Genomic DNA, 17,549 nt, shown 5'->3' with positions numbered 1-17,549 from the left:
CGCGCGCGCCCCCGCCCTCGCCAGGCCCCGCCCGCGCGCGGGGCAGCGGGGCGGGGTAGGGCCCATGACCATGGCGGCGTTGAGGGACTGCAAGGTGAGGGTAGCTCTGCAGGGCGAGGGACCGCGGGGTGAAGGCAGCTCTGAGGGGGAAGGACTGCAAGGTTGAGGGCAGCGGTGGGGTGGGAGGGACTGCGGGGTGAGGGACTGCGGGGTGAGGGACTGCGGGGTGAGGGACTGCGGGGTGAGGGACTGCAGGGTGAGGGCAGCGGTGGGGTGGGAGGGACTGCGGAGTGAGGGACTGCGGAGTGAGGGACTGCGGAGTGAGGGACTGCGGAGTGAGGGACTGCGGAGTGAGGGACTGCGGAGTGAGGGACTGCGGAGTGAGGGACTGCGGAGTGAGGGACTGCGGAGTGAGGGACTGCGGAGTGAGGGACTGCGGGGTGAGGGACTGCGGAGTGAGGGACTGCGGGGTGAGGGACTGCAGGGTGAGGGCAGCAGGGTGCCGGGGTGCTGCAGGACTGAGGAGCTGCGGGGTGAGGGCAGCGCTGGGGGACTGAGGGGCTGGGGGGTGAAGGCAGCGCTGAGGGGCAGCGCTGCGGACGCTGAGCCGTCCCAGCCACCGTCCCTTTCGCTGGGTGCAGCCGTGTCTGAACGTCTCTAAGTATTTTTTATATAAGTTTTATTATAGTTTTATTATTTTAATTTTATAAGTTTACAGCGCAGGAGTCCCACGGCAACCCACCTGCCCTTTCCGTGGGCAGCAGAAGTGGGTCAGACCTTTGCTTAACTTTTAACCAGTTTCGAGTCCGAGGGTCCGATATCGACCTGCACGTGCTGGTTACTGATTGGTCGTTTGCACGCTTTCTTCCGGATGAACTGTTATTGTTGTGTTTTGGTTAATTAGGCAGGGACGGGTAAAATAAGCCTTGATTGTTGTGTGAGACTGTGATGGGCACGTGATCGCCAGAGCCCTGGGGATCTGCCCCGCAAGGAATATAGGAGGTGCCAATGCAAAGAGCACAGTTCTCAGAGCCCGCTGTGATTCTAGCAGGGAAAAACATACAAATAAACTGTCACTAGATCTCGTGACAGAAGTCTAATCTTGGAGCGGGGAAAGCACAAGGCTTTGGTCTCGCCAAGAAGCCGTGAGAAGCTCTCTCATCCAAGAGGCATCATCAAGAAGGGTCTCTTCTGGAGTTAGAGGGGAGGGTTGTGGGAGATCAGTGTGACAGAAGTCAAAGGCAGCCTCTGTGGGAAGGAGAGCTGCTTTACAGACTCTTGAGGCTGATTTTACCTACCCACACTTCCCTCTGGATTTCTTCGGTCACAGTCTGATACCTGAGTACAGATAAGCCCCAGGACATGAGTGTCCCAAGTAGTCTGGACAGGACCCATTGTGTATGACCCAGAGGACAGGGGATGCTGGCTCTTCTGTAGTCGCAATAACTGGTTCTTGGTTGACAGTGACAGATTAGGTTTGTAGCACATCTTTTATGTCTCTTAGGAGCCAGCAGTTACTGTGGGGTGGTTCTTCCCTGCAGCCCTTTGTCCTGGTGTGCTAACAGGGAGAGGAGTGGCGTCCCTTGTGACGCAACCTTGCTACCATCGTTCTGTTGCCAGAGTGGGAGTCTTCCACAGAGGAATGAGATGTATTGGGTGTAGCCATAGCAGGACAGAGGCTCTCTAGAGCAGTTGGAAATAGCACGTACCTCAGCTAGATCAGCAATGTACTTAGGGATGGACGCAGGCCCACTTTGCACTAACCCTTGCTCTGCTGGTTTGTTCTGGTGCCCACAGACATTTCCATTCTTGTGAACGAGCATTAACAAATCTTCTCGGAACAGGACACCAATTTCTGCTGGACAGGGACTTCAAGCTGTGTAAAACAAGCAGTGGCACACAGCCTGCTCCAAATGGAGCTTGTTTTTGATGACTGGTGCTGAGGGTGGCTCCTGGCCTAATTTGCAGAGCACCATGGAAGGTAGCCTGTAAGTAGCAAGCCTAACCTTGCTACCTGCTCGACTTTTCTCTTTAGTCCTTTTCTGGATATAGTGTGAATTGTAAAGAAAATATGTAATTTTATATTCAGGTCTACTCTTTCAGGCTTGTAATTCTCTAGCTGCTGGAATGTGAGCCTTTAATACAATCACAGTGGGAAAGCTTTAAGGGTATATTAACAAAGATGTCCTTACCAGCTTACTTACAGTTTATGACAGTTGGGTCTTTATAGCCAGGAAATATGTTAAAGCGTAAAATGAGACCAGCTGAATTCTTGCAGCATCAGGAATAACTAAGGCCCCATTAGGAGAAGTCTGAATTGGCTTGCCCCAGGTCTGTGTCTGTCCTCTACATTATGTGTACTGGAGTAAAAGTAAAGCCGGAAGATGCTGTGCCTCAGTAATGTTAGCTTATTAGAAACTATGGCAACCCAATTCTGTTTAGCCTTTTTTCTCTATCTGGTGCCCACGTTCTTACTTTTGTAAGGCTTGCATACAGATCTGTGGTCCAGATTTTCTGCTAGTTACTTCAGTGACTTGATGCATTTGCTCTGCCAGGCTGTTTGGCCTGCAAGTTACTTAAGGTATTGATTTCCATTGTAAAAGAACAGGGTTTTATTTTACCTCTACTTCTTTTATTTATCTCTACTTCTCACGAGATGTACCTGCAGCAGAGGGACTGACCAACAGCTGTAATGAAGTCAGAATGGCTCTCTCATGAGATGTGTAACCCATCAAGATCATCTATTACACTTCATAATTGTTTGCTTCTTTAGTCTCACTACTAGCTCCAACTAATTGAGTCTTGTAACTGCAACAGACCAAAAGGTTTGCGTCTGCTCACACTGTCCTTCCAACTTTTCTCTTTGAAACAGCATAGTTGATGAAAACATCAAAACACCCATCAATCTGAACATCTGTTGGTGTAGCCTGGAACATGAGGTTGTAAAATGAACGGGTTTGTGTTTGTTTGTTGTGCAGGCCTGGCAGGACGCTGGACTTGTCCTGTCCACGACGAGCAATGAGGCCTGTAAGCTCTTTGATGCTGTGCTGACACAGGTATGGTGGAAAGGTGTGAGAAAATGTGATGCGAAGGGACTTGAGCATGAAACAGCCTTTGCTGTAGCTGACATTTAAATTTCTTGTCCGCTGGGAGAGCCTCAAAATCAGGCCACCACAGGAGTCCAGCTTTTAGATGGCAGCAGGAAACCCTCATAGCAGAGGGCTGTGCCACATGCTGTGGTGAAAGCCTCAGCCAACATGCTCATGCCACTTGACACTACCAAATCAGCCAGTCGACACATAGAAAGCACATAGAAATCCAGGATTCTATGGATTCCAGAAATCCATAAAGCACATAGAAATCCAGGATTCACTGTTTCTGCTGGTGGCCGGACTGTCTTAAACCCCCCTGGTTTTTCTGTTTTCCTACTGCACTAAACCTGCTGAATGCAATGTTTGTCTTTTAGTCATTTGCCTTGCTTATTTTTGAATTTTAAATGTCTGGGAGGATGAAAAGAAGCCCAGTGTCATAGAGGATTTCTCAACCCTCTCTTGGTCTGTTTCTCTTACAGTATGCAACCTGGACCAATAATGAGAGCCTTGGAGGTATTGAGGGATGCCTCGCCAAGTTAAAGGCAGCGGATCCAAATTTTAGTGAGTATAACCTTTAATTCTGAGCATAAGAAGTGCTAGGTAATACCTGGTGTCCTGGTAGTTAACTGACTTTGTTAGTGCAAGGGCAAGGTGATGGCTTATAGAATTCTGTAATGTGAAACTTCCTCAGAATCTGGAGCAGGCAGGATAGTTTTCGAGGTTGGGTTTTGTTTTTTTTTTTTTCATGAAAAGCCTCTAAGAACTTTAGGCTTGAGAGACTTTCTGCATTTCTGTGACCCCAAGTCAGTCTTGCTTAAAATTCTCAGCTCCTCTTGTGTAATGTGGAGATGAAGGTGATGCTGTACAGCTCAACTTCTGCTGTACTGTTTTCTGTAGCAATGGGACATGTCATTGCTAATGGTTTGGAGCTGGTTGGCACTGGAAGCTCCGTGCGACTTGACAAAGAGCTGGACTGTGCAGTGAGAACAATGGTGGCACTTTCCAAGTCGCAGCCACTGACTGAGCGGGAGAAGCTTCATGTGTCAGCGTTGGACATGTTTGCCAGGGGGTGAGTCCACTGTCAACCTGTGTACGGGGCTGACGGATTTTCACTACCACAGGCGGAAACAGTGGTTGGAAGTGGTGATGTGTGATACTGGCTGATATCTAGCAAAGGATCGGAGTGAGATGCCACTGGTGGTTCCTGCATTTCTCTCTTGGCTCTAAGTGCCATGTCTAGTTAGTGAGCAACACTGTAGGAGTTGTGCTCGATTGCTACCATTTCCTAGCAGTAAGCACTCCATGTTTTAAACCTGTCATAGATCCATTGGTGGAATATGTGGTTTAGAACTAGGAAACAATGTATTTGGCTACAGTAGGGTCCAGACTCAGGTGCACAGGAGCGAAGTTACAAACAGACTTTTCTTCTCTCTGTTATCTCCCTATGCCAAAACCTATTTCCTCGGCAAAATAGGGAGATACCACAGTAGCACAAGTGGTGTTGAAGCTCACTGTTTCATTCCATATGGTATGCACTGCAGAAAGTGTGGGCTGATTCGCTTTCATTATTTGTTTGCTAAACAAATGGATGAGCATGGATTTATCTCACATACTTCTCAGCAGAGGTAAAGAGGAAGCTCTTGAAGCCCTGTCACTATGGGTGAACTAGAGGAGAAGGAAGCTGTCTTTGCACATGTGAAGTAAGATTAATTATGGTAGATGTCTGTCAAAACTTTTGGGCCCTGTAGGAAAATCTTCAGGTTTATGATTTAAGCTTCTTTGATTTTCCTTGTGTGTTACAGTGACTTGGTGTAACTCAAGGACATTTCTTTCAAAAGATTTCTCACAAAGTGTGAAGATAATGCCATTATTACTTTAAAAAAGACTAAAAATTCCTTCAAGGAAAAAACAAGTAATTTGGTGTTGAATTTTCTGTTTTTCAGCATAGTGTGAGCTCAGAACTAACAGTAACAGCAGGTATGTGTACCTTCTTTCAGCAATGGAAATAATTTTTTATTTCTAGCCAGCTTCCAGAAGCTTGTGATCTGTGGGAACAGATTCTGCAGAGCCACCCAACTGACCTGCTAGCCCTCAAATTTTCCCACGATACTTATTTCTACCTGGGATATCAGGTGCAGATGCGAGATTCTGTTGCTCGAGTTTATCCTTTCTGGACACCTGATGTTCCACTGAGCAGGTGGGTCATGCTTCATTTTGAAAATTGCTCTTCACCTGGTGTGCATATACTTTGTGGTTTTTAAGTTCAGACACACCTAAATAATCAACAGGATTCTGTTGGAAACCAGCAGGATTTGTTGGAATCAGACATATAGACAAAAATCAAGGGGTTAGAAGAGAATTAAACTCGACAGCAGACAGAATGTGTCTCCAGCGTCCCTCTGACACTGTTGTTGAGGGATTTTTTCTTAAGGGAGCTTGTGTCTCACTGCTGTCAAATACAGCACATGGTGTGTAATGCGCAGGATAAAACCGTGTCCTCGCCCAGGGCAGTGGCAAAACTTCTTCAGGCTTCTGTGGATCCATTTTTTTACCCGGAGCTCACCTTGTGAATAATAGAGCACATCAGTGGAAAGGAGTTGTAACTTAGACTACCAAAGTGTAGTTCTGAAACAAAATTCTGATGTGCATCTTGTTACTGTTTCCCATGCTGGTGTCTCTGGGGCATTCATTTCCTCTGAGAACTAGGTTAGCAGTTCTGTATCCTGCAAGCTTGAACTCTCATTGTAACTTTGCACTGTAAGGATTGTTTTGAGTCAAATGCTATTTCTAGTATGTCTTTTCAGTCCTGGATTGAATCTAGTTATAAATACATGATGTGCTGGTTTTCCCCTTTTGTTAGCTACGTGAAAGGCTACTACTCTTTTGGACTTGTGGAAACAAACTTGTTTGACCGTGCTGAGGAGGTTGCCCATGAGGTAAACTGCCTGCTCTTTGTGCTAAAAGGTTTTAGAATTCCCAAACACAATCCCTCTCTCTGGGTGGTGGTTTGTGCCAATGCCTTGAACTGACTCTCTGTCATCCCAGTTGTTAGTTGAAGTAACAAGGAGATAAAGCTCAACATGGAAATGCTCACAGAGCTTCATGAGACTTGCTGGTAACTGTTCTCACATTTCTGCCGCACCACAACAGTTTCACCTGGAGTGTGTTTCCCTCACTTGCTTATGAACATACCATGTCAGATGGGGTCAGAACACCCCTATGAAATCCATGTATCAGCCCATCTGGCATTTCCCCCATGTAAGATTGGCTGTTTGCTCCTATTAAAGAATGCTGGATTGCCTTGATGTAGTCTGCTCTTGACAATCCACCCTGTTTGGGCTCCCCCTCCCTTTTTGTCCCAGGTACTTGTTCCTGAGTTATTGAACAATTATCTGTACAATGGTCCTGGGCATCACTATTAGTCAACCTGTTTCCTTTTTATGAAGATAGTAATTACACTTGACTCTCTCCAGTCCACGGGATTATCTCTGTCCTCCAGAAGTCTCAGACACAATTAATCTCTAATGGGTGTTTTTGACAAACTTTCATTAAATTGCTGGAAGTGACAACTAACACTTAACATTTACTAGGTTTATGACTAACCTTGCAAAATGCCTAGAGCCTAGTGGGAGTTGTTGGAGCAAGGAGGAAGAATTGGCTGAATAAGACTTCCATTCTGTGGTTAGTTGAAGTGGTACTTCAACTTCAAGGGATGTACTTGACATGCAGCTAGTAAAAACTAGTCTCTTGTTTGTATATAAGGGGGGATAAATTTTGGTATTTGCAAGTTTGTAAGGTTGATCATGTTCTCCTGTTTTTCACTCATAGGCTTTGGCTATAAATCAGACAGATGCGTGGTCTGTCCATACTATAGCTCATGTAAATGAAATGAAAGCAGATGTGAAGAAAGGCTTAGAATTTATGAAGGAAACAGAAACCAACTGGAAGGTAAACATTCTTGTGGCGTTTCTGAAAAAGCTCCTTCTAGGTCTTTTACTCCTGTAGTCAAGTTCTTGAGTCCTCTGCATGCAATTCCTTCCTATCTGCAAATGTGTTACAAGCAATGCAGAGTTTGCATATTAGAAGAAATCCTCACTTGAGGTGTTATTATCCAGGCAGCTTTTTAAGCAAGGGGCAGGAAAAAATGGCATGTTATGAAGAACACATACTGTGGACCACTGTAAGTCATCATTAGTATGGCAAACATGTCAGTAGGCCAGGATTCACACCAAGTCTGTCTGTCCTTTGTCTTCCTTTAGCTAGGAATAGCCTAAAAAGTACTGCTTTTTTAGTAAGTGTGGGGTTTGTACATTCACATGTTGTTTCTTTTTCCTGGTGGATCTGTGCAGATATTTTTACATCTCATAAAGACATGACCATGGTAGACAGGTGAAACATCAGATGTGAAGCTTGTGATTTATGGTGTGGTTATACAAGTAAAGGGATCACTGATACTTTCACAAGCTTTTTGCTTAGACTGAGATGAGCCCCGAGATTCAGTTGAGGGACCTGACTAAATCTCCTCACGAGACCTAAGATAAGGTGGGAAATGACACAGGCAAATGTTTCAGAAAACTCCTAAAATACTTGTTTACTTTTGGATGGGGAAGGGTTTTTAGAGATCAACTGTAAAGAGAAATTGTGCTTTTGTCTCTTTTCTAGTGTACTAATTACTTTCTTGTGTACCAGTTACCTTATATATCCAACGTGTTCGATACCATCTTTCAGTGTATTGAAGAGGTTAACTAGCCTGTCATACAGTCCTTTGTTGTAAATGAAGCTTAATTTTTGTGTTTGGACAGCATGTGTTTTCCCAGTGGTTAAGTTTGTTATATTCAGAGCAGAAGGCTGTGAGGTTTGAATTTGTTAGAACCCACGAGAGTCTATCTTAGAGTCATCTGAGCTGACCATTCCACATCACCCAGAGAGCAGGGCTGGATAATGAGACTAGAAAGACTTGGGTTTTTTCAAGTTAAGCATTGCAAGTGCAGGCAGAAAACCCTTTCTTGAAGTTCACATCTATCATTTCCAAGAAGCATTTTGTCCTCTAGTATGTTAGTTTTAATGAAACAGTGATGCAGGGGATTGACAGTTTGGTTGATACCTTAAAAACCCCAGTGACTTTTGGATTGATTTTTGAACTCTTGCTGCTTCAAATAGTTGCACATCTCTGTGACTTATACTCTTTATCCAAATAAAACCACATGCAAGATCAGTAAGTAGAACTGGCTAATATACTTTCATGCCTGATGCAGTGCAATTAAGATTTGTAACAGGTGGCACTGTCATGTCATACTGTGCATCATTGCTTCTGTTGTGCAGCCTTTCTCATCTTAAGCATTACGGACACCAAACATTGTAAATGCATGAAAATAAGCAGATCTATCTAAGTACTTTATTAAAGTTGCTTATATTTGGCCATGTGATTTGAAATTTTTATTTATTTTTTTGTAATGACCAAGTTCAGCTAACTGTACTGCCACAGTATTTGTGCTTCTTTTTCTGCTTTTAATTCATTATTCTACTTCCCAATAAAGGTTTTGTACAGGTTTTCTTTACAGAGTACTTTACTTTGTTTGTTCCTCCAGCCCACCCCCCCGGCCCAAAAATCCCAACAGATGCCATGTTTAAGTTATGTTTCAGTTAAAAAATCAAAGTATCTTACCAGAGGAGACCTCTCTGCCAGTGCTCTGTATTATAAAATGGCAGTTGTTTTTCTCCTGAGCTGTTGTGGTGAGTTCCCAAAGCCGGCTTTTATTGATTTATTTCAGTTACCTACAAGACCACTTCTCTTCAGCAGTTTAATGTTATTCAAAACTCAAAATTATGAGCAGTAAAAAGGTTTTGCTTTATTTAGTCAGGTAACCCCATGTTTAAGAAGTGAATCCTCTGTGTCTAGGGATGAAAGGCCCTTGTAAGGCCTACATATCCTCCTCTCTCAACTGTCTGTCCAGGTTACTTCAGAAAAGATGCCTAAATTTTAGATGAGACAAATCTTACTCTGTTATAAAGAAAAAAAAAGTGCTGCAGAAGGGTGAATTCTGAGGCATCTAAGTGAAAGTGATATGGGGGAAACCTTGGGTTTGAGGTGTCTCCCTGAATAACTGTAAGGACAAATGTACCCTGGCCAGCTGATTGTCTCTTTTGTCTCTCAGTAAATACTCAGTTTTGCTGAAGAAGGAAACAAAAATCTGACTACATAAATTTAAAAGGGAAGTTTATTTTGTAAATAATTTCTTTCTTTTTTTTCTTTTTTTTCTTTTTTTTTCCCCAGAACAGTGATATGCTTGCTTGCCACAATTACTGGCACTGGGCTTTATACTTCATTGAAAAGGTATGAGATATTTTCATCCAGGTGTTTAATGGTCCAGATAGATCATCTAATGCTGTTTAAAAGGCAGACCTAACATTTCCAGGGGGTTCAGCAATTTAAAAGGGATGTTTTTATAAAACAGCACAATGCCACACTAACCTAAGTTAGTCCTTTATTACAATTATTTTGAAAAGTTTTAATTGGTCAAAGTTACAGGATCTTTGTTAGAATATTGAAATATTACTGTGAAATTACTGTATGTTTGACAATCAAATAGTCTCACTAATTACATTTAGCACAGTTGTTTGATAGAAAGATAAACTTGGATCTCTAAGTTTCAGACAAAAAATAACAAAATTCTAACCAAACTGGATACTAATTATCTGGCCCAAAATTTTGCTGACTATAAAAATGAGGCAGTAAGCTCTAAATTGGGTTTGCAATGTTATTAATGTTACTAATTCTTATTATTGAAACCCTTTAAAAATGGTTGCAATTTTACCCAGCCAATCAGGATACAATGCAGAATTTCTTTGAATTTAATGCTTAGCACTTGTGGGGTTCAGCTCCATAGGGAGACAAATGTGGCATGTTTGAGAAGGCAGTGTACCTTACCCAGAGGACAGAGTAACTGGCATGTGTTGAGTGGTAGTAGCATAGAAGGAACATAATTCTTGCACTCCTTGTTTGCTTTTCCAGGGTGAATATGAAGCTGCTTTGACAATTTATGACAATCATGTGAGTAGGGGCCTTCTTTCTTTACTGAGAACGTGCTTAAGGTCATGATTTGTGTTTTCTTCCTTCTCTGTGAGATTGAATCTTATCGCAGTGTGTGATACCTGTACATATATTGTTTACATCTGTCATTACAGTTTTTTAGGGAAATAGTTTCTCAGCAATTTTGGGTGAAACGCCCAAAGGACTCATATTTTGAGAATTTGAAAGAGCTACAGTGGTACTGGTTTCCATTCTGTCCATGTTTCTTATTCATGCTTTTAAAGTGATGTAAAATAATTTTCTTATAAAGTCAAGTTACAAAAAACTGGTTTTGCCTGTTAGGTACTAAGTCCATTGCCTGGATTTCAAAACAATCTCTGTAAATAAACAGTATCAAATTAGATAACACGTTGTAAGGATTGTAAAAGTACTACAAGTATTAGGAAAGCTGCTAGGCAGATTTGTATCAACTAACCTTGACAAAGTGAAGGAATATTTGTGGCACAGTTTTGGAAAAAGTAAAATACCTTGGTGACTCTCCATATTTACTGCAAAAAACAACATGTAAAGCAATAAGAATGTTTAACATTGCAAATTCCTGTATTCAGGAAAAATGCCATTAGGACTATTACAAAACAGGTGATTTTTAATTAATAGAAGGATAAAATTAAATTTTTACTGTGAAAATAAGTTTGATAATATGAGTAAGTTTCCACTAGCATATCAGTTGGCCAGCTTATGAGCCCCTGTGATTACAGATTGCTCCGCGGTGCCTGGCAAGTGGAAGCATGCTGGATGTAGTCGATAACTGTTCGATGCTGTATAGGCTCCATCTGGAAGGTGGGATATCCCCTGACCATTCTTTTTTATAACTGTAAGGCAGTTTTCTTTCTCCTTCCCCCTGCCTTGCATGTTGAGGAAGTATTTAAATGTAATTACAAAGCAAGTTTTGTCAGTGTTTCAGAAGAAAATTCTGCTCTTGAGAAAAACATTGGTGTAAAGTTCCTACTAATGTCCATAAGCTTTGTTCTTTCCAAGAGCTTCCATTTCCCATGCCGGTATGGTACTGCAGTCAGCTCAAGCTAGATCACATATTTCTTCTTTGAGAAATTCACTTCTATTGTCCCTGGAGATATGAGGCTGAGTAATCAAGTGCATAAACCTCTAAAAAGCTGTAGCACTTCCTTGAAGTAAATTTCCAGTTAGATCCTTACCTTTCTTTTTTGATCCTGATTGAAACAGCTAGTGTGTGCATACTAGCTTCTGGCTTTATGTACTCTCCTAACTCAGTGGCATGTTCCCCTTTTTAAGACAGTGTTTATACATCAGGGTTCATGGTGGGGGACATGATGGGCAGACATAATTTTCACACTGTTCTGCTAAAACACTAAGATGCATTGTTTTTTTAATTAAATCCATCTTAACACTCTGTCTTTTGATTGCTACAGATGGCTCATGGTGAGCATCACTTCCAAGAAGACATTATGAGCAATTTCATAATAAAGTCAGAAGCTCACATAATGCAATCTAAAATCCTGGCTTTAAACTCCTGACAGTCTATAAACTCTCCTCACAAACACAGCTGCAGCTGAACATTGCTGCACATATTTTGCCATATCGGGGTATGTTTTTTTGAGTTCAGTAGGAATGGTTTTTATGCTTAGTGACTGAAAATGTATTGCAAAGTCATGCTTCTGCATGTGGCATTTTTATTGAGACAGATATTTTTTGCTGTTAGGTGTAAAGCTTGGAGACAGGTGGAAGGATGTTCTTGCGCTCACGAAGAAGCACACCAAAGATCACATTCTTCTGTTCAATGATGTGCACTTCTTGATGTCTTCACTTGGAGCCAAGGACCACAAAACTACCCAAGAGCTTTTAACAACTCTTCAGGAACTTGCCAAGTAAGCAAAGAAGTTACAGTGTTGGTTCAGTAAACAGTTTGCCCTCTGAACTTGAGGGTGATGATGTCTCTGGCTTGCTGAAGCACTACAACATGCTCTCTGGTGCTTTAGCATGTCGCTGGGACACATCTGGTTTTAGCAGGCCAACCTCCAGTTAGGAGATCCGTATAATTATTTATTTCTTGAGTTAATGTGTACAAGGGTTTCTCAGCTTGTTAAGCAGAAATCTTTTATATTTGAGGTAGTGGACATCAACTGAACAGTTGCTGTTTATTTCCTTTTAGTGGGATCACACATACAAGGAATAAAGTATATTAGTAAGGGCACTCTATACATCTATGTGGTGGTTCTTTTGTGCTCTGGTTTAAAAGGTTCTTTAACAACAGAACATTAGCTGGTAGTGATATTCTAGTGGCTACTGTTTGATGTGAAGTACATCTGCAGAAAATTAAATTTCAAGTACTACTAAAGTAATAATCTACAATATTTTGCTTCCAAACTAAATTATTTGAAAAATTTCAGTATTTAAGTATTACATCTAAAAATAAGGGGTTTTCATTCCCTTATGTATTAAGTGGCTGTAAATTGCCTTGATTTTTTGAAGGGGTTGATTTATAGATGTTTTAAATACAATTTCTTTCCCCCTCCACCCTTTTTTCCCCTTTTGTTTCAGCATCTGTTTCTTCGTCTTTAAAAAGAAGGAAGATCCTGAAACTGACACTATTTGCTCCTGACTATAAGTAGTTTTTAAGAACATTGTAATTTTTAAGAATACTTATGAAAACAAATAACTGTCAAAGCAAGCCTAAGTATGTCTGATTTGACTAAAGTAGGAAGGAAATGGCAAATATCTTTTATGTAAGTTTATATGTCAGTATATATAAAGTGTAGAAAACTGCAAATCAGGGAAGATTTAATGAACATAGATATTCATATATGCTACTTACACTTTCACCCAGTGCTTCCTTTTGCCTACATATTCAGCCTTTTGTAATAATACAGATGTATACATTTTTAGCTGTTATAAATCTTAATTTCATTATTTGAGAAAACAGGCAGCAAGATGAAGGAGTTATATTAATGATTGGATTCATTTACATTTCTCACAATTTTAGAATATATAAATGATACCCTAGATACTTTTGTCTGTGTTAAAAAAGCAGTCATGTTCTGGTAAGGTCAGCAGAAGAGAAGCTGCGGTTTTCTTATTCTTTTGGGCAAAACTTCTTATTGCAAGGGTAGGAGGGAGTTGTGCCTTTTGCGGGTATATTCAGGAGAATAAAAACAAATTGATGGCTGAGTAAGAAGGTGGGAGTAACATAACCACACCAAAGGATATGATCTAAGTCAAGGACCTGAAACATCAGGCATTGTACAGTTAAAAAAAAATAAAAACCAGTCTGCAGGCAGTGACAGACTGGCACTGAAATACAACATATTTATGCTTTGACTTATGGAAGTTACCTACTCTTTCATTCTACAGAGCACCTTGTGAAGACCACCAGCTTTCCCTGGCTCCTAGTTTGGGGTTGCCACTGTGCCATGCTTTTGTAGAGTTTGAAAATGGAAATTGTGACAAAGCTGTAGACCTGCTGTACCCAATCCGTTATCAACTAAGCCAACTAGGAGGCAGTAATGCCCAGGTAAGGGAGACAAGAAAAGACTGTTTCATATGATTTAATCCCCTTTCAATAGCCTCTGTTAGGCACTTACCTAATCAACAACATTTCATACTTAGAAAGTGAAAGCTAAACTGTGCTTGTGACTGAATCCTGTTTGCAAACACTTACTAGTAGGGTTAGCTATTTAATTTAATGTTGATATGTTTCCTCCATGTGGATTTAATAAATTGGTAAACAAAACATTGTAACCGACAATACATTATAAATTATTTATTTTGTATTTTGCTGACTCTTTTTTTCAGAGAGACGTTTTCAGCCAGTTATTGATTCATGCTGCTTTAAATTCTAAATCACAGGCCAAACGAAACCTTGCAAGGTGAGTGTTTTCCCTGAAAAATATTTATGGAAGTAGAAGTGTTACGAAAAGCAAAAAGTAATGAGTATACTCAAACCAATAAATTTAAAGCTGAAATTATATGCAACCATTTATGTGAAATGTAGAAGCATTTAACCAGGATAAAAAGTAAAATAGCTTCAAATTCCAAAAGTACAGTCTTGCAGCCTGGATTAATAATCTATATTTGTTCAAGGGTAGTTGATTTTCAAATGGTTCTGTCTTAACCTGTTCATGAGTGTACATTATGGACTGCTAAACTTGTGTGAACTGGTGGAACTCCAGTCTGTCCTGTTGCAGACATCTGCTGGATTGGGACAGATGAGGTGTGCTCTGACATGTACAGGTGTGCTCTGGCTCAGTGCAGATCACAGGAGCCTTGTGTGGTAGAACAGTCAATGTGGTTTATCACCCACACTGAGTTCTGCTGAAATGCAGTGCATGGGTCTGCCTGGGCCCTAAGGGGAATGGATCCTTGGGACAGTAGGAAGCCTTGCCTGTTCTCCTCCTGAGGTCTCTCTGAAACATTAAAATTGGGTGCAATAGCAAAATGATGCTTCTTTGCCCTCTGAGCTCTAGGTGCTTGTTTTCAGTCTGTCAGTGCTGAAAACGATGCTGTTCTGCCTAAAAGGGATTCCTGCCCAGGTCCAGTGTTTCCCGTAAGAAAAATCTGTACCTCCGGTACAGGTCTTTATGTACTGATTTCCTCTTACAAGAACACTGCTGGTGATCTTACAGGAAAACTGATGCTGTACTCACAAATGTCCTGTTTCTCTCCTACTTGTCCTTTCTCAGGTGCCTCCTGAGAGAACGTGATGTGGTGAGACCCAATTCACCAATGACAGAGCGACTTATCAGGAAGGCAGCAGCCATCCATTCCATGGCATAACGCTTTCCTCCATGCTTCAGGTGAAATAGCTATGTGCTTACCACAAAGTCTGAGTGCAAGGAGGGCAGGGGTAGCTGTGCTGGAACTGGGGGAGGTTCCTAGGGATTAGAGATGTGATAACGATTTTCTTAAAAAAAAGGACACAGCTGTTGCATTTCAGGAGGTTGTATCTTAGATGATTCCACAAAGAAAGAAGAAAACCTGCTGATAATGCACAGCTTTCTGAAGCATCCCAAGGGCACTGCTTCTCTGGTATATTTTCCTGAACATTCCCTCTGACCCTGATTGTATACAGTGCAGTAACAGTGCCTGGATTTCAGTCATTCTCTGGCCCAATTTGTTACCCAATTTGTATGGCTAATACGTTAAGTAACTAATAACTGCTCAGGTAATTCAAAGGGAGCTTTTAAACAAAGCTAAGAGGAAGGTGTGGGATCAGAGCCAATACAGGCTTGAAATGAATTCCATATTAAGCTTCTAGTTTATTCAGGAATGAGTCACAAACTAGGGCATTACAGATCTGTCTGCATTCAGGATCTCTTTCTGGGTGCACATTTCTAAACTGCCTCTCATAAAATCTTAGGTTTTTATTTTCAGTATAGCATGGCAGAGCTTTCTAAAATTATTATGTGGATGAAAACAGACAAGGGGGATAATAGTGACTGTTCTAACATGGGTACTCCCTTAGCACTTTAAAATCTTTCAGAAAAAAAGGAAAAGTCTGGACTTCATCTAAAACAGTACCATCTCTGAAAAGTACTTTGGACTGGGGTCTTTGGGCTTACCTGAGCTTATGGGAAGTCAGGCCTCACTATCATCTCGCTACAAGGCCCTGCATGTTAGCAGGTGTTTAAAATCAGTATGAAAGCACACACTTAAAGAGGTCTCTCTGAGCTGGTGAAGACTGAAAGGGAGCTTCTGCCATGGAAGGAAAGCAAAGCTCTATCCCAGCACATGTGATGTGATAAGCTCTGGTGCTGCATATGAGGCAGAATATGAGCCTCTATCAAGTTCTGGTGCCTCTAGATTCCTGCAGTGTACCAAGTTAACAGATTGCCATTGCCTTGCAATAGTATTCCAGAAATCTGTAATGATAGGAAAGATGGTATTTGGAACCAAAACTGAACCCATGCCTCTTCTTCTTCCTGAATAGAAATGTCATACTCTTCAACTGCCCAAGCTCTGGCTTTGCTACCACATCTGCAAGCTCTCCTGGCCACAGATGCCTTCCCCTCCTTCCTGCCCAGCTCAGGCTCTTCCCCATGTTCCGCAGAAGCCTCCTCCTACACACAGTTTCCTTTTGATCTAAAAAAGCACTTCCATAGCTGGCTCTGCACTGCCCCTGGAGTTCCTGCATAGAGGAACAAGAAGTGGAAGTGCCTTGCTGCCATCCTTCCCCCAGCCCTCCTTTGGGGCAGAAATTGCTTATTTTTAAAGCAATGATAATTTGTGAAACCAGGTAAGCGGTTGCATTCTCTCATGCGGTCTTGTGACTTATGATTACACTGTTCTTCAGCTTCATCACTGCTTTGTCTGTCCAGCCATGTCTGGAGGTGACTCACTCTGGACTAAAATTACACTGTATTTTTACTATTATTTTTAATCAGTGCATTTCAAGCAATGACTTTAGACAGGAACCTTTTTATTCAATGAATATAACAAATCTGATTAGGGAACAAAAGCCTGAGAAATCTCTGGCTGTCTTTGCAGGGTGTAGTTTATGTGATCCATTGCTACACAAGTTTAAGAATTACAGTTGAAGTACTTGTGATATAACGTAACTGAGAATTTTGTCTGCTTTACATCAATAAACTCAAAGATGGATTTGGTTGAGCAAGAAAGTATATGAGTTCTTTGCATGTGTGAAGTTTTAAATGTGTTACTCAGCTTAATCTCATAAACATGTAACAGTGTACATCCACTTTGCTTCCATCACTGGGACTAGAAGCTTTTTCATTCAACTAGTATTAAAAATTTTGCCCATAAATGAGAACTTCTGGTTTTCTGCCTTCCCCTTTTACCTAAAATTCTCAAACCATTCTGTCTTGCTTCACTATGTACTGCTGAATTGTTGGAAAATAATTAACAAGCAGATAGCTCAGTGGGTAGAATAGGAGAAAAAGAACTGGACCAAGGACATGCTGACTCCTAAAGGCTCTTTGTACCTAAGCGGAGCAGCTGAAAAGCAGGTGACACAAACTATATAAACATCTAATGCTCGCCAGAGAGATAGCTGTGTACAGCCACCATGCAGGCTGCCAGGACACAACACTGGGCAGCAGTGAAGGGACTTGTTCTCAGGCCCCAAGTTCTGGTCCTGGAAAAAAGCATTGCATTTGTTCTGCAGACTCCCACCTGCAGCTGCCTTGTCATGGAGCTGTCACATGGAAGCTACCTCAGACAAAAGCAGGGCCCACAAGGGCAGTGGCAATAGGCAGTGCTAGGACTGCTGGAAAAAAACCAAATATGGTTTCACTTCAGTCACTAGGAAGGAAAAAAAAATTACTTCAAAAATTCCGTTAGTTATCAGGAAAGCACGCACTGACTGGGTCTTACCTTGAAGCTGACTTGTTGCATCAACAAGTGGAACCATAACTCAGCCCAGTGCCTCCACAGGC

The 17,549-nt window shown here is 41.7% G+C and overlaps 1 protein-coding gene across 2 annotated transcripts; it reads left to right on the top strand.

Moving 5' to 3' along the window:
* Positions 1-21: 21 nt before the first annotated feature.
* TTC38 (tetratricopeptide repeat domain 38) lies at positions 22-16,918 on the top strand. 2 transcript variants are annotated; one of them, XM_050323309.1, is made up of 15 exons: positions 22-94; positions 2,979-3,056; positions 3,572-3,653; positions 3,990-4,161; positions 5,116-5,289; positions 5,953-6,028; positions 6,921-7,040; positions 9,367-9,426; positions 10,105-10,143; positions 10,881-10,962; positions 11,861-12,026; positions 13,510-13,669; positions 13,951-14,024; positions 14,838-14,951; positions 16,085-16,918. In XM_050323309.1, the coding sequence occupies exons 1-14, from the start codon at positions 65-67 to the stop codon at positions 14,929-14,931; spliced, it is 1,407 nt and encodes a 468-aa protein (XP_050179266.1). In that variant the 5' UTR covers positions 22-64; the 3' UTR covers positions 14,932-14,951; positions 16,085-16,918. The 2 variants fall into 2 exon arrangements, with proteins under 2 accessions (XP_050179266.1, XP_050179267.1); XM_050323310.1 differs by lacking the exon at positions 22-94 and adding an exon at positions 1,970-1,988.
* The last annotated feature ends 631 nt before the right edge of the window (positions 16,919-17,549 follow it).

Source organism: Myiozetetes cayanensis, unplaced genomic scaffold (assembly GCF_022539395.1).
Source record: "Myiozetetes cayanensis isolate MyiCay16 unplaced genomic scaffold, myiCay2020 scf3, whole genome shotgun sequence".
Taxonomy (NCBI): domain Eukaryota; kingdom Metazoa; phylum Chordata; class Aves; order Passeriformes; family Tyrannidae; genus Myiozetetes; species Myiozetetes cayanensis.
Note: the sequence above shows the minus strand (reverse complement) of the source record. Positions and strands in the feature narration are given on the sequence as shown.

Bases quoted from the DNA above. Each gene is read 5' to 3' on its own strand.
- TTC38 (XM_050323309.1), top strand. From the start codon at position 65: ATGACCATGGCGGCGTTGAGGGACTGCAAG. The intron at 7,041-9,366 runs GTAAACATTCTT...TTTTTTCCCCAG, and splicing joins AAACAGAAACCAACTGGAAG to AACAGTGATATGCTTGCTTG. The intron at 9,427-10,104 runs GTATGAGATATT...TTGCTTTTCCAG, and splicing joins CTTTATACTTCATTGAAAAG to GGTGAATATGAAGCTGCTTT.